The 17,918-nt window shown below is 39.4% G+C and overlaps 1 protein-coding gene across 13 annotated transcripts in view; it reads right to left on the minus strand.

Annotated features, from left to right (window-relative positions):
- LOC129772822 (kinesin-like protein KIF21B) overlaps positions 1-17,918 on the minus strand; it is a 142,939-nt gene that overhangs the window by 40,837 nt on the left and 84,184 nt on the right. For all 13 annotated transcript variants that reach the window (XR_008742646.1, XR_008742647.1, XM_055776317.1 and 10 more), the window contains one exon: positions 8,110-8,248. Coding sequence is in view for 11 of the 13 variants with exons in the window: in XM_055776317.1 (XP_055632292.1) it covers positions 8,110-8,248 (139 nt within the window). In the remaining 2 variants the exon portion in view is untranslated. The remainder of the gene's footprint in view (positions 1-8,109; positions 8,249-17,918) is intronic.

Consider the following 17,918-nt stretch of genomic DNA (forward strand, 5'->3'; position numbering starts at 1 on the left):
GTTTGAAGAGCGATCAGTGAAATTACATAAAGAGATAAGCAATACAAGATTCAAGGTTTTCAGACGAAAGTTTTATTATCATTGCCTTTTTTCGAAAATTTTGATAATGCCCTGTGAAGTATAATAATGCTCAAAATTTTACACAAATATATTTCATTTCGAATGAAAAGTGCGAATCACACACTCGGTTTCTTTTCCACTTCGGCATTCTCGATTTCATCCACCTTGTCAGTACTATTTTCACTCGTCTCTTCCTCGACAACTCCACTAGCTCGGCCTTCTAGTTTACCCTCATCCAGTGATCTTGGTTCACCCGAATTCCTTGGCACGAAACTGGCCCTGGGCGTGGAGCTACTATCCTCGTAGTTAAACGCTAGTAAATAATCCTGCCCCACGATCTGCGAGATCGGCATGTTCATATCGATGCGACCGCCTTCCTTTTGATGCATCAAATACTGAACGAATGGACAAGCACTATTGTCGGTACCATAGAAGTACTCTTTCCCTTCGCGAGCAACGTACCGAGAAGCGGTCCTCTGCTCCAACTTCAGGTTACTTATTTTCGACTTTATCTCCCGAAGTGCTTGCTTCACCGGCTGCAGTCTATCCTGGTGGATCATCAAGGCTCGTGCAACGGGATCATTTGGATACAAATCCGACAGGGGCATCAGCTTGGAGGGTTGTGGCTCATCGGTTTGGGTTTCTATCTCAATAGCTGGTGCCTTCGGAGCTTTTTTGAACCGCAGTGTGGTTTTCACCATCTTCCGCTCATTGCCCACAGTGATCGGAATGTTGAACGAAGAAACCAGCGGCTGCACGTTCGTTTCCGTTGGTAGGTGTGAATCTCTACGGGTCTGTAGCTTGGGGATAATCGGAAGACTCATTTGTTCCTTCTGAGGCACCGGGAGTATCGAAGAGGATACTGCCTGCGGTGGAAGTGTCAGTGGCTTCCGAAGCTTCACGATGGCTTGAAGAGGAATCTTGATTTCGTTCACATCGCGATCAATTTCGAAGACGGAACGTTTCAAATCCACCTGGCAGTTTCGATCCGTGCCTAGAATTTTGGCATACGCTTTCAGCTGAATTTCTATGGTGGACATTTTGCGTTTTCTCAGCGAAATTTGACAAGTTACCTCAAGGCCTGCTGTTCGATTGAAAGAATAGCGTGATCTAATGTGAGGGACTCGGAATGAAAGGGGTGTAAGGGATTTGATCGATTTCTCTCCATCAACTTTTTCTTTAGTAAATAACTTAACTGCAAAAACGTTCCAATTTAAGTTTGCTATAGAATCCGATAGATGAGGTTCTGACCTATCTTCCACATTGCGAAATACAGCTGGGAATGTGTTTGCAGCTAAGTTATGACCAAAACAGTGAATCGATGCAGAGAAATCGATTATGAGCTTGAGCTTGGGTAAACTGTACAGTTCGTAGTTGCTCTCCGTGATTGACCTGAACCAACCAAATTACACAAAGTCGATGTAGAGAATTCGATTATGTCACTTAAACCCCTTTTATTTTCTACCCCTCATGTATATCCTCGTGAGAATGTGAATCAGGCCAGAACACCACAGTACGTGTGTGCTTTTGGATGCAAAGCAGTCGTCGTGCTCGAAGTGATGAAGACTTTATTCTTTAGTCCATAACTACAGGGTGGGCCATTTAAAGTGGAAGGATTTGTTTTTGCAATAGCAAAGTAAAGAAGTGGAATTTTAAATTTTTTTTTTTTTGAAATTCATTTATTTTGGTCCAAGGAGAATAGCGTGATCTAATGTGAGGGACTCGGAATGAAAGGGGTGTAAGGGATTTGATCGATTTCTCTCCATCAACTTTTTCTTTAGTAAATAACTTAACTGCAAAAACGTTCCAATTTAAGTTTGCTATAGAATCCGATAGATGAGGTTCTGACCTATCTTCCACATTGCGAAATACAGCTGGGAATGTGTTTGCAGCTAAGTTATGACCAAAACAGTGAATCGATGCAGAGAAATCGATTATGAGCTTGAGCTTGGGTAAACTGTACAGTTCGTAGTTGCTCTCCGTGATTGACCTGAACCAACCAAATTACACAAAGTCGATGTAGAGAATTCGATTATGTCACTTAAACCCCTTTTATTTTATACCCCTCATGTATATCCTCGTGAGAATGTGAATCAGGCCAGAACACCACAGAACGTGTGTGCTTTTGGATACAAAGCAGTCGTCGTGCTCGAAGTGATGAAGACTTTATTCTTTAGTCCATAACTACAGGGTGGGCCATTTAAAGTGGAAGGATTTGTTTTTGCAATAGCAAAGTAAAGAAGTGGAATTTTAAATTTTTTTTTTTTTTTTGAAATTCATTTATTTTGGTCCAAGGAGATTTGTTCTAACTACTTTTTGATTATGATATCTCGTAAATGACCGCCTCTGGCCTTTACCGCAAAATGTGCCCTTTTTTCGGCATTTTCCATCACTTTGCCCAATGTTTCGGCCGATATGGCAGCAATTTCTTGTCGGATATTGTCTTTCAGCGCAGCCAGGGTCCTTGGTTTACCAGTGTATACCTTGGATTTTAAATATCCCCATAAAAAAAAGTCAGGAGGCGTCAAATCAGGTGATCTCGGTGGCCAGTCATAATCGCCGTTTTTCGATATTAATCTTCCGGGGAACATTTCGCGCAATAATTTGGTCGTGGCAGCCGCTGTATGGCATGTAGCGCCGTTTATACGGAAACATTTTCAAATCAACACGAATTATGCGTCGGAGAGTGGTTCGAGCGATGCCTAACTCTTGCGAACGATGGCGACCTGATGTCGATGGAGTGTCTGCAACACTGGCTCGAACGGCATCAATATTCTCGTCGAAACGTCTTGGTCGTTGTCTGGACAGATGACTGGCATTACCAACACTACCAGACGATATAAATTTGGCATATAATCGACGTATAGTGTTGTCTCCAGGCGATGTTTTAACTTTATTTTTATTTTTCCACGCACGTTTAGTTAACACAATTGAGAAGTTATTTTGAATGTACAGCTGAACAATTTCAGCGCGTTGTTTAGGTGTGTTTTGTTCCATGGTTAAAATTGTACTGAAATGACGCTTCCAACGCGGTATGACATTTGTTAATCTGACATCTCTGTCAAAAGTTATGGGGTTGCCAGATGCTTCCACTTTAAATGGCCCACCCTGTACATATGGCTCGCTAAACCATATATTTTAGCGAACTTTGTGAGTCTTTTGGTCTAAAAATTATATCAGACCTTACCACATTCTAATGTGGTGTAAAATTCATGATAATGAAGCTGATTGATGTCAGCTTTGGCGTTGGTTTCATCACCCAACACTCGAATTGGGAGTTTGCTTGATTTGATGAACTCCAGACACTCAATTTCGATATTGATATGCTCATCCAACGCTTATTATTGAATCAATCGACGTTATCGCAGCAAATGGTTATCAGCATTTCGCCTAATCATGAAACGGTATGCGTAGAAATTCAGTGAGCAGAAGCTTTGAACGCATATATTCCAATGCAATCTTGAATAACCGAGCCAAAGCGTTATGCTCGTATCCGCTTTTGTAGTCCGTGTTAAGACAACACATTCCGTAGTGCAAAAAAAAACATGCTGGTACAGAAGTACCCCCAGGTTGCATGAATCAACAACTTCAATTTCTACTTTTTATACTATAGAGGCTTTGAACTTGAAAATCCATTCGCCTCTAGTGTTTAAAACAATGGTTTCTTCCTAGGCATCTCAGTTTAGAAATACGTGTTAGGGAAACATATTCCGATCTGCACATAGACAAGCGAGCACAAAAGTACTCGCAGCTTAAATAAAACGGGTGTTCAATAAAAAATGAGATTTTCTTCAACGGAAGAAAGTGATTTTGTGTTTTTGCTGTGCCAATCAGAAACCATGAACAAGAAGAAACATGAATAGCACCAAATCCATTTCCCATAAACACAGTGCGCGACTCGCGCGCACCATCCAGTTTTCATTCGACCACCGAGATACGAAGGACAACCGAAGCCGAAATAATCCGACCGATGCAGAAAAAACGGAGGAATAGCAGAGAAAACCAACAGCAGTAACATTACCTCGACGATGAGTCACCCTTTGGTGCATTGCCGAACATTTCTGCAGCGCATTAGAAGAAAACCGAACGCGTCGAAACGTGAAAGTGAACCAAAACCATCATAGCAAAGAAATAAAAAGAACATTTAAAACTACAATTCGTGAGTTTGTTTCTATAAGAGTTTAATAGAACAAAAACTATTTTTTTGTCGGCGGGTTTTCCTCAAACCGCCCGAACAGATATAGTAAAAAAAATATTTCAAGCAATTCAGTATTTTTCATTAAAAACAACGGTTGTTCTTCAAAAAAAAAGTCAGTGAATGTTGGCGAAGAGGCCGTGCTCAGCCGTACGGCGCAACTTGGTGAAGATGCTCTCACAAGAGCGCTAGAAGACACTGACATCCATCCTCAGGATGCAATTCCGGATCCTCGTGGTCAGCTGCTTGGTGTCCATGGCCCGCCAATTATTCTTGTACAAAAGGGCACTGAGGGAGCCGAAAAAATGCTCGATCGGACGGTACTGGGGCAAGTTGGTCGGGTTCCGTTCCTTGGGTACGTACGGTATCTGTTTTTCCTCGAGGTACGACAACGTCTTCTTGGCGTAATGGGAAGACGCCTTGTCCGGCCAGAAGACGTACTTCTTATCAGAATGATGCTCCTCTAAGAACGGAACCAGAATCTTCTCCAGACACTCCTCCTAGTACTTCTGGTTGATGGCAAGTCCGCTCGGCGTGTTAAACCAGGGCTTTGAAATCCCTTTGTCGGAGATTGCAATATACAGCATAGCTTTCTTCTCAAACTTATGCTTGTATTTGTACTTGTACATCTGGGAGCGCGGACGCCTTGTCGCTGGTATAGTACCGGTCATTGTCGGGAATGTGGGACTTTGATAGCGGAAAATAACACAGCCATGGAATCCCAGATCATCTACGCTCCGATTTTATTCCGCCGATATTTTCGACAAAATATCGGAAAGTTAGATCTGAATAAATGTTCTTTATATTCAATTAAAATTCCAGTGCCTGTTTTAAATTCAGGACTCGGACTCGCTAGCTGAGATGGGCGCTTCAGAAGGCACACTTTTTGAAAGGCAAATTGCTTATAACGAATTTTTTCACATTCCTCGTCAGCACACACTCGTAAGTTGGCAGCGCATGTGGAGTGAATATGAGTTCGGTCGTTGGTTACACACGATTATCCATAAGGTCTCGACGAGTACATGGTTCAAGCGATTGAATGTAGGTCGTGATTTCAGTCGCGTGATATCTCGGCTTATATCCAATCACTACAACCTGAACGCGCATCTTTATCGCATTGGGCTCGCAGCAAACAATCTTTGTGATTGTTTGCTGGCTACCACGACTTCGAACATATTGTTTGGTCGAGTATCCGGTTCCATGCTGCTCGATCTCAGCTCTCTAGAGCACTGAGAGCGCAAGGCAGACAATCGGATATTCCCGTCCGGGATATCTTAGGTAACCGTGATCCTGATCTTTTGCTTCATCTATACCTGCTCCTCAGAGACGCCGATGTCAACGTTTAATGATGTTTCCTTCGTTGTATCCCTGTTTCATATCCCTCCTATCCGATCGAAAAACTTTTACATAATCACGGCAATACATATACACAATCTTTAAAGATACACGTGCCGAAGGTTGTACAGGCCACTGGCCACATTCAACAAGAGCCAAGATTGTTGCTCATGATAACTCTACACAACCTGGGGATTGTGCCGGCCAGTGACCATTCTACTCTGGATTCCTCGAGTCAAAAGAGACGCACCACGATTGATATGGGGTACAGACTAGGGGGCGTCGCTGATTAATTGTCAGTTGCACCCCAATAGGAAGTATCCCGTGTCGGCCACACGTACATAGCATTGGGGACTGCAGCATCCCATACTAACCTCGAGCCAACCGCGAGTAATCGGTTACATATTAATATCATACATTGTCGAAATATTGAACTCCCGGTCCCGTCTGGCTGACGCCATATAAGTATATATTTTGGATAAAAAAAAGATTCGTAGTCCTACGTCAACAATGCATCCATATCTTGGACGTCCGTGAAATCACATCAGAAGCATTTTCTGAAAAAAAATGTTTAGTAAAAAATGTGTGTTTATGTGTGTTCGTAGTGAAACATCTAAGGTATAATTACTTATCACACTCTCTTAAAAATTTTACAACAAGTGAATGAAATGACCTACACTGAATTAAGATATTCTAGTGTAAAGGGTATTTTTACTATCTATCATTCTACACAGTGCATTCAAAAAGTTCCGGGACTACTTTTTAAAACAAAGAAAAAACGAGATACTCAAAAGATTAGATATTAGTTTTCTACATATAGGCCTTCTCTTTCCACACAAGTTTTTGAACGTTCGTAGAGGTGTCGGACGGCGCGTTTAAACTGCCGGTATGGGATTCATAATACGAGTCACATTTCGTTGAATGTCTGGAACATCGTCAAAACGGTCCCCTTTCATAGCGTTCTTTGGCTTGGGACACAAGAAAAAACATGCCGGGGCGAGGTCCGGAGAATAGGGAGGATGGGTGTTGACAGTCACTTTTCGTTTGGCTAGGAACTGCGGTACCAAAATCGTGGTAAATCAATCTCCATATCGGTACTGGTCGGGCCGCACGCGTCATATCCGTGCCAATAATCGTTCCAGGACACTTTTGTAGAAGATAATAAATTGTTTTTCGCACGTTTTTTATGACAATGTCATTTTTTTGAATAGCAAAATTAAAAATAGATTTTTTTATTGATTTAGGCGAAATCTCTTTATTGCATGAACCAATAAAAAATAAAGATTTATTCAGATGAAATTTGGTATGAATCGGTTAAGTAGAACTTGAGATATCGTGTACGCCAGTTTAAAAAAAATAATTTCGAGAAAAGCGCGTTTAACACGTTGAGTCCTGATTTTTTCTTGCTGCGCTTTCCATTCAGCCCGCATCAAAAGTATTTGCACAATATGTTGCACAGTGTCGGTCCCAGCTCTCGAAGATACTTAATGTATAACATTTCGTAAAATATCCGAAAACAAACCGTATACTGAACTGAAATGAAATGGCTGTGACCCGGTAAATAATGGGATTTTCGAAAAATCCTTTCCAGGGTATTTTCTTGCAATCCAAACTTCAGAAATGTCTTATTATTTTTCCACGCTCATAATCATCAGGGATCAGGATCGAGCATTGACGAAGTCGAAACATGAAAATCGACTATCAGTAGCTTCGCTTCGACTAGGAATACTTCGGAATTCGTCGTCAACATGACATGAAATGAATTGGCGAGCGTTAAGAGCGAGGATTACTGATGAACAATTCTAGTAAATGGTTATTCCAATCGTCGTTAACAATGAATACAAATCTGCCTCTTCGTTCAATCTGATTTCAATTCACCACTACTACTCTTCCTGACATGAATCTCGTTGCAAACAAAAAATAATTTCAACATGACAGTTGTATAGTGTTTCTAAAATTAGCTTCTTTGTATTGGAGAGTGTATGTATCTCACATGCGATATAATAAATCTGATATTATATTTATGTTGATACATGCATACAGGATACATGATAGAGAGAATCGACTTCAGTCTGGTCTGGTCACTTCAATTTGTCGTGAAGTCCACTTGACGATGAAGAATAGAATGAAACGGATCTTCGTTAGGAAAGTTAGCGAAGAGAGGGGAGGGGGTAATGACTGAATTTATTCATGTTGACGGTGCACTGCTGGAAGAAGCAAAAACTCATTTACAATTGAATGCGAAGACCGATGGCTTCATTGTCCCCTGTCTATCTCAGTTGAATATGACTTTGCCGAGCCATGAAACTGATACATGATTGATTAAAGTAAAAGATTAGTATCGTTCCAAGTTGTGGTGACTGAGAGCAGGTCGAAAAACGAAGAAGAATTCCGACCCAAAACAATAAGAAAATTCGGACGTTCAATTGCGAAATATTTATTCAAAAATTCATAAATCGATGTATCATAGTAACTCACGCTGTTTGGAGAGTAAGTGCATTTATGTTGTGAATACATACCTGTGTTGCGTTTGTATCGAATACATAGTCAAAGGTGAATGCCTTATCGGAGCCAAGATAGACTTGAGGCTCACCGGGAGTGACCTGAGTGCACATCCGGCACATATCTATCAGCTCACGTGGTATCTGTGGACGAATTCTGGAAAAAATGTAGAAAGAACATTATTCATTTGATTAGAACGGATGCAATCATCAATAACATTATTTCGAGAATAGTTGAGATAATTCGTTGAAATCGGTTCTCATGACCGAGAATGTTTCTGATTCTCGATTGATAAAGTCACAACTCATTTGTTTCCCTGGAAAGTTTTCAAACTTCTAATTTAAGGTTTCTCGAGTATAGGTAAAACACAAAAATATTATTTTAAAGATGCATCATCCAAATGACAGCGTTGGCGAACACATGATTCCTCTAATATGGTGTTTGGAGAAAGTCTCCCTAATTTTAGCTATTCTACTGTTGAAATAATTTGCTTCCGTGATTGAGTGGTCAGCGTCACCCATTATCTTGCCGAGGGGTTCGGGTTCGATTCCCGTTTTGGTCGGGGAATTTTTCGTCAGATAGATTTCTTCCGACTCACACTGAATACATTCAAGGCGTGTTATTCGGCATAGAAATCTCAACCAAGTACTACTAATAAAAAATGACGCAAGTAATACCCACGTTGAGAAGGCAAAAAATCCACTGGGAACGTTAGTGCCATCCAAGAAGACTATTGAAACATGACTACGTCTTGTACTCTTCAATATTTTACGAAATACTTCATCAAGACTTAAATTATTTTCTGAAATCCAGAAGGAGGCAGCTTTACAAACAAACAAAAATCGAGTGAGCACATCCAATGTCAGCTCCACTCATCCGTTTCGTTGCTATTAGCACTAACTAAATGAAAGAACATGCGTAACATTGATTATTGACCAATTAGTAACAGAGTCAAAAAAGGAAGACAACTGAGACAACAACAGGAACCAAAGTCAAACCACAACAGGAAGACGAAAAAAGAATAAATCGCTTTCTTTCCTTCTTTCATTAACCTGCCCGACGCTAGAGAGAGACAGCGAGAAAATAACTGTATCCAATTACGTATGTTAATGATAGAGACGATGAATTCAATTCACGGCGGCGTTTGGGCTTTATATTCGCATGATTTTTTCCCATGACCATACCTAATTTAGCCCCGACTTGTTGAGCAGCAGAGTGGTGGTGGTGCTCCGATTGGAAAGTCGGATAAGCATCGATGCATACAAATTGGTTCTCAGGTTGTTGCATTTTCCTGTTATTCCACCACAAAACACGGCGCCGGCAATACAATGGAAATGCGATCGTGTTGTTTTTAAAAAGTGCAGTTTTTTTTTCTTAATCCTCATCGATGACTGGACTCGATTTCCCCAAACATTGCAAAAAAAAGGTGAACGATAATTGATGAGGGTAACCGTGACAACACCTTGTGGGAATATCGATAGTGATAAGAATCAACTTTCGAGTTTTATTATGACTGATAAAGGGCACATCGTTTTTACTGAGTGGTATCTTGTCGCCGTTGTATTTGTACTAATGCCTGATAACAGTGAATTGTGCTGATTTCTTGCCGTTCGACCCAAATATATTGGGATAAGGTGATTTGTTCCTTTGTTTTATAAAGTTTAAAGAAGTAGAGAAGGTCGAAGAAATCATTTTAAACATATTGGCTAATGCTTCCGAAGGAAATCTATACCAAGTTGAAGCAAGGCACTCGATCATGTAAATGTATGTTGGTGTAATACGAGATCTGTTCAAAATTCCACGGGTAAGGTACCTTTGATTATCGTTCTTTTTTGGCGTTATGTTGGTACTGATGTCTCTCACTTATGCTGACAATTTCGGCCATTTCTTATTCTTCTTCTGTAGGAGCATTGAACCACTGCGACCATTAGTTTGATCCAATGTCCTGGAAAAAAGGTAATGAAGATCGATCGGTCGAGTTTCGAGCGACATAGCATGCGCTGCCATAACTATTTCGCAAATAGTGACGTCAGTCGTTGTGTTTATCTTTGATTGCCCACCACATCCATATAAAAATGCTATTTTCAGGAAGTAATTTATCAATTGAAAATGTACATTTTTGTAGAGCTCCCGCTGAATATGAGGCTAATGTGATAGCGTGAAGTGAATATTTGTGAAATGTCGTCAAAAAAGACGGATAAAAGTGATATTTCCATGTGCCATTTTAACCCCCTAACGTTCATAGAAACAAACAAAATTTCATTATTTTACCGTTATGAAGGTGATGTTTCGAAGGCTCTCAGTGTCGGTGTGTATGTTGTGAGATAATAATTGCCAATCAATCAAAATTTCATCGAAAATGTTACTGCTTTCGAGAACTAAGCATACGAATGCTCTCTGCTCTCTGGATCTTTTTACCACATGAGTAATCGAAATAAGCCACGATATAATTGTCATCTGTTAAAAAAGAACCAGTTGAATGATTTCATGAGAATTTTGATTCAAATTATCATGCAACCGTAAGTACTTTCAACATTGTTTCGTTTCTTCCATATACATTCCATATTGAATGCAAATAATTACGACACGATATTTGGCTTGCCAATACAGATACACTTCGCCTACTGCTCCACCTCTATATGTACCTCATTGAGTTTGATCTATTGTGGTGCACTCCAGTTTACTATATATGCGCTGTCAGTTCGATTCATCACTCAAGGAATATGTGATAGTCGCACTAGGACTTAGCATTACACCGCCCCCCCCCCCCCCCCCCAAGGAGGTATGACTTCTTTTAAGAAGTTCCTTACCTTTTTTGGTTCAGCAGACCATATCTCGTTGGGCATAAAATGCCCTTTCCAAGAATCCGCAGTCTTTACTGAATTAATACACTGCATTGACACAGTAAATGTTCCGAAGTTCCAGCATCAAAATTGCAGAAACGACATTTGAGGGGCTTAGAATGAAAGGGGTGTAAGTGATTTGATCGATTTCTCCACATCGACTCTTTCTTTTGGTCATAGCTTAGCTGCAAATACACTCCCAGCTACATACAATGTGGAAGATAGGTCAGAACCTCATCTATCAGATTCTATAGCAAACTTAAATTGGAACGTTTTTGCAATTGAGTTATTAACTAAAGAAAAAGTTGATGAAGAGAAATCGATCAAGTCACTTACATCCCTTGCATTCTAAGCCCCTCATTTATCATCCGTTATTTCCCATTTTTTTGAGGTGATACCTGATCGGACAGTGTCCGATCAATAGCCCAGTCAGCATACTCAGATCCGCTTTTTTCAAGCTGAGTAGGCTGCGTGTTATTCTATTACAAGGTGTAATGAATAATCTTGATTGTCGTGATGTTGATAGAGCACTCCAGTTGGCTTCAATCATCGATATTTTCCAGGATTTGAGCTCTGATTTCAAACAGGATATAGATAATCCACAAAATGGTTCAGATCCGACGAATTTAGTTGAAGATCCTAATCTTTCTAAGAGATCGGCTCTTTCATTAGCTGAAGTTAGTCTCTGTTTCCATCCAGTCTTCGTTCATGATTAATACAGGTAAACTTCGATATAACGTACATTTCACTTTCAAAACTGTGCGTTGTATCGAATTGTACGTTATATCGAAGCATAATAAAGTACTCACAAACGTAGTCTATAATACATTATTGTGTTGCTGTTTTAGTAAAGTTAATGAACAACTTCAATCAGAAGACGAAGCCAGCCTTTCTCATGATGTTTTCCTTCGAACTGTTGATAAAAGCTTGATTCATTTAGAATCCGGAATCACAAAACCAGTTTTAGCATCACAATACGGATAATTCATTGTTTTATCAGAAAAAAAAGTATTGAAAAAAATTTCCTTCACACATTGGAAATGTGTACGTTATATCGAGGTATAATGTACGGTATATCGAGGGTACGTTATATCGAAGTTTCCCTGTATATGGTTCAGTTGAAAATATTTCATGATTTGCAAGTGCCCCTTGGGATATTCTTGTTGGAATTGTTTCGTACGTTTAAGTTTAAGAGCACCTTTTTCCGCTTCAAGTTGCACATATTGGTGCAGGGGTAGAAGGTATAGAAGAGCATCTAGGGCTTTGGAGGGTGTGCTGGGCATTGCTCCTGTTGATTGCCAGTTTATCGTGCTTTTTCTGAACTGATATTTGTGTTGTTTTAGGCCACCACACTAACGAAGCATAACTTAACCTGGGTCTCATAATTGCCGAGTATATGCTACTACAAGCCCAAAAAGCAATTCGGGCTTTAGAAATAGCATACTCTAGGTCGTTCCAGTTCAGCTTTTTGTCAAGTATAACATCTAAATATTTTGTTCGTTTGGAAAGCTCCAATCGTACACCTCCCAATCTAAGATTTTCAATCTTGAACTTTTTTTTCCTGGTGAATGGAATTATGACTGTTTTTGAAGGATTGACGCTGAGTCCTCCCAGATTGCACCATTTGAGTGTGTAGTTTAGGGCTGTTTGCATTCTGTTGGAAATAGTATGCTCACATGTACTCCTAACTAAAATAGTTATGTCATCGGCAAATTCAATGACTTCGTACCCCTGGCTAGTCAGATTGTTGAGAAGATCATCAACAACAAGAGACCACAGCAAAGGAGACAGAACTCCTCCTTGAGGGCAGCCTCTTGTTGGTTTCGTCGTTAGAGTTGATCCTCCTAATTTGGCTTTTATCATTCGGTTGGCTAACATAGCATGTATCCAGTTGGAGATGCACATGTCAAAACCACATTTATTCATAGTTCTACTTATAAAATTGTGTGAAGCATCATCAAATGCTCCCTCAGTATCAAGAAAAGCTGTAAGTGAGATTTCACTAGCGTCTACAGACTTCTATATTTTTGAAATTAACGTGTGAAGCGTTCTTTCAGTTGATTTATTCGCTTGATAGGCAAATCGAAATTTGTTTAATGGTCTCCTGTTCAAATATGATGATTTGATATGGAGATCAATAAACTTTTCCATCATTTTTAAGATGACAGATGTTAGTCTAATTGGTCTATACTCTTTGGGAGTCGTCCTGTCACGATTACCAGCCTTGGGAATAAATATAACCCGGACTTCGCATCATTTACTAGGAATGTAGCCTAGTACCTAAACATCTCTGTCAGAAGAGGGCGTATAAGGTGTAAAATGAAAATCTAAAAGATGAACATGTAACGAAGTAATAAAAGATTCCGAACTTTGAACAGTCATAAATTTCAAGCATTGCACAAAAACATCGACAGTGTTTCATTGAATTTTTGTAGAAATGTACGACAAACCAGTGACCACCAACTTGCTGCTTGCCCAAAAATCGCCAAGAGATATTGCAGAAGTTATTGAATATCATTTGGTCCCTATCTACCGCATTATAATTCTCTACGGTATTGCATTAGACCCCGGTAACCCAGAATTGGACGCTCGGGGCCTTGGTCTACACTTAAAATCTTGAATTTGCAAAATTTTGCGTAAATCAGTACGGTCCAACAGTCAAAGACGTCAAGAATGCTGCAACATCCATGCGGAGGATCATGATTACTTGATCACAGAACCGTTAACCCTTTCGCGACGGCAGTGTGCATATCGCGCTGGTGTCGTCTATAGGCGACGCTCGTAGCGAAAAGTTGAGGGAATTGAAAATGTCATGATCAAAGAAGTTGTTATCAAACCTTAAGATTATTCTATGTGGGTATATGTTGAAGCACATACCTGAAGAGCATCTCACCTCAGTGCCAACGCTCTGAATTCAGTTATATATCAACCGTAGCAGTCAATGTCGAAATATTACGTTCAAGTTATGCTCTTTGTTTAAGAATCGCTTTGTTATATCTCGAGAACGGTTAGTCCTAGGAAAAACGTTATGTACAGTTTTGCATGTAGAATCGAATGTAGCTTTTATTATTTATATTAGTTTTTTGTTAAATGGCTACAATTTCAAGAAAGCATTGAAATCTATATACACTGGAGTCGCTTTTTACGCGGGGGATACTTGCCGCGTAAACAAAAACCGCGTAAATTCCAAAATCCGCGTAAATTCCAAAATTCGCGTAAAAATAAACCGGGTGAATTTTAAAATCCGTATAAAAATCTAACAAACAGTGAATTTATAATTAAAAATGCAACTCATATTTTAACAATTTATTAACTGATTTTTTTTTGTATATTGCAATCATGATATCTGTATCTCCTTTTATTTCTCAGCTACTAATCAGTGATACAATACAAACTTATTTCGTGAAAAGTCACATCAATTAGCACATTGAATTTGTACGCGGTTGATACGTGCTGCGTAAAAATAAACCGCGTAAATGTCGAAATCCGCGTAAAAAAACGCGTAAATTCCGAAATCCGCAGGAAAATAAACCGCGTAAATTCCAAAAACCGCGTTAAAAAAGCAGCGTAAAATAAAACCGCGTATAAAAAAACCGCGTAAAAAGCGACTTCAGTGTATATAGAAATGGATTTCTGTCTGTCTGTATGATTCTTATGGACTCGGTAACTACTGAACCGATCGACATGAAAATTGGTATGTAGGGGTTTTGGGGTCGGGGAAGGTTCTTATAACAGTTCGAGACCACTCCCTCCTCTCTAAGGGGGGGCTGCCATACAAATGAAACACAAATTTCTGCATAACTCGAGAACTTATCAAGCAAATCGAGCCAAATTAGGGATGTGAAGGTTTTTGGGTACGAGAATTGTTTCTATGGTGAGTAGACACTCCTCCCCCTCTCTAAGGGAGGGAGGGGGCTGCCATGCAAATGAAACACAAATTTCTATATTACTCGAGAACTAATCAAGAAAACGGAACCAAACTTGGCATATAGAGGTTTTAGGGGGCGATAAACGTGTCTATGGTGAGTAGACACTCCTCCTCCCTCTCTAAAGGAGGCTGCCATACAAATGAAACACAAGTTTCTGCATAACTCGAAAACTAATCAAGAAAATGGAACTAAATTTGGCATGTGAAGGTTTTGGGGGGCAAGAAACATTTCTATGGTGAATAGACACTCTTCCTCTCTAAGGGGAGGCTAAGTCCGACACGGCACCACTATACGTCAAGCTTTGTTTGCTTTCCGATCAAAATACACAAAAAAATATATTGAAGGCGGATGTTTTGAGATATAAAAGTTTCTAATATTAAATTCAATTTTTGAGCAAGATTTTTCAACAATACATTTCAAATGTTATTTTTCCCTGATAGCTAATTGGTGTTCCAACAACTTTGTCAAACATAATATTTGAGTCAAACATCTGGATTTAGAGTTACGATTTTTTGAAAGAAAGATCAATGATTTGGAATAATCCCTCTTCAAAAATCTATCGTAATTCAAATTGGCCATATTAGAAGGAAAATTGGGATTTTGGGTAGCTTTCATCATAAGGACCAAGTTTCTAAAAAAAAATCGGAGAGGGTCGGGTCAAAACGTGCTGGTTTTTGGCCGATTTGGCGTGCAATTGCTCTATGCAACCGCAGTGGAACGAATTTTCACCTTCAATTTTCGACCGAAGAACACAGCTCTCCTTACTAGATAATTCCTTCTCCCCATCCGACTTGCAATGTGTTGTACTTTGACGCCACTTTTAACTCGAAAACAATGCACGAATGGTCGATCGAAGGGTCACCAACTTCCAACAAGCCCAAAAACACTCCTAAATTTACACATACTTCCCCATTAGAACATCGCTTCGCGGTGAGTGAATGTTTGATGAATGTTTATTCGTCTCTAGTCTCGAAAAACGGTCAATTTAATAAATATATTTTAAACTCACGACCATGGAAAACATAAGTCATTTTGGACCCCTTATTTGTATTTAAAGATAAAAGAAGAATTTAATTTTGGATTCATCCCCTTGTAGTCATAAACACCTTTCTCATATTAAAAAAAATACATGTATCCCAAATCTTTCAGAAAGTGATAGAGGATCACATTTTACGAAAAATAATCTTTCTGCGCATGGGTTCGGATTTCAACAGTGACAGAGTTGTTGTACTTCTTTTTTGTTTCGAGCTCTGTAGGCTTAAACTGACTCTGCTTCAAAAAGTGCGCTACGTAGGAGGATTTTGTTGCTTCCATTTGAAAGATGAGAAAATTCAGTACAGTATATAGTTGTTAAACATCTAAATTAGTGGAATTCAATAGCATTTTGGAAATGAAAAACTTAGAGGTTAGTGATTTTTAAAGTGTTATTACTAATTTTATCCCAAAAATGCACAATAAACATGATTTTTTTATCAATCAAATTACAGTTCACTAACTGCTCTACATTTTTTTCTTTGACACCCAACTTCTATCTATCTTAATATCGCTGCAATATATTCCTGGCGAGCCGTCATTCAAAATCTTCCGAAATCACGATTTTTACTCTACTGTACTTATAATAACCAATTAATTTTCACCTTAACTTTGAAATGAAGCCTGTCCACGTTAATTTTCGGACACCAAGATAATGCCAGTAAAACAAAAATTCACGTAATACAACAAAATCGATTGTTCATTTCAGTAAAATAGACTCATATCTAAAACAAGGAAAGCTTACTTCGATGTTAATTACGTTGTCTATAAAATTCACGAACTTTCTTGGGAACACCTGCCATTAGGTTTCGTACAGTATCCTCAGATATGCTGGCAGCGGCGCTTTTCCATCTCCTCTTGAAATCATTAATGCCATTCGCTTTCTTCTTAATTTCGAATAGTTTTCGCTTAATCAGAGCCCAGTACTTTTCCACTAGACGAAATTCAGGACAGTTAGGAGGATTTGTTGTTTTTGGTGCATATTTGACCTCATGTGTATTATACGATTCCAGGATGGATTCTGCATAGTGACAAGAGGCCAAATCTGGTCAAAACAACACTGGAGAGTCGTGGCTTCATATGAATGGTAGCAACCGCTTCTGGAGACATTCCTTCTCGTAAACATCTTTGTTGATAGTACCGGTAGAGACGAATGATTTGGATTTTCGGCCACAACTGAATATGGCCTGCCAAACCAAGTACTTTTTGGGGAATTTAGACTGCTTATTGGTCCGGAAACACTCGGCTACGGCATTCCTTCGCATTGCAGTATAAAAAGCGAGACTCGGAAGCTGTTTGAAGTCTTCGAGAACATAAATTTCATCGTCCATTATGGTGCATAAACATTTTTGCAAAAACTGGGTGTAGAGCACCTTAGCACGATTGAGCACCTTTTTCACTTTGTACGCCTTCAGTCCATGCCTCTGCTTCACTTTTTGCACATATGATTTTGATTTTCCAACCTTCGAGCCACATTTCTAACTGAAAGGTTGGGATGTTTCTCAATAATGGCAACCACCTTTCGGTCCATCTGTCGGGAGCATACTTTTCGATTTGTTCCGCTTCCAACCTTCCGATCCACAGTTAAGCGCTGGTCAAACGATTTGCGCACACTAAACACGGTACTTTCGACAGTTTTAGCTTTTTGGCGAGATCGCGTACCGACAGTGTTGGATTTTGCTGCCGTTCGCGCAAAATGCGTTTGCGTACTTCCACTTGATTCGACGCCATTTTAACAAACTGAAGAAGAATGTAAACATGTTGCACATCGAAATAAAGAGGAGGGTTTCAGCTGTCATGTAAGTAAAATGTTTCATTGATTAGTGAAATATTTCATAAACTACACTGAAAGAAAAGTTTCCGAAATTTAAGGTGGACAGGCTTTATTACATTTTTTTTCTCAAAATAAGCGCCATTTGAAAAATAAACAAAAAAAATTAAGACTGTATATAGTCGAATCTAAAATTGTATATATTCGAGTCAGTATATACTCGAGTCTGTATAGAATCGAGTCCGACCTGT

This window comes from Toxorhynchites rutilus, chromosome 3 (assembly GCF_029784135.1).
Source record: "Toxorhynchites rutilus septentrionalis strain SRP chromosome 3, ASM2978413v1, whole genome shotgun sequence".
Taxonomy (NCBI): Eukaryota; Metazoa; Arthropoda; class Insecta; order Diptera; family Culicidae; genus Toxorhynchites; species Toxorhynchites rutilus.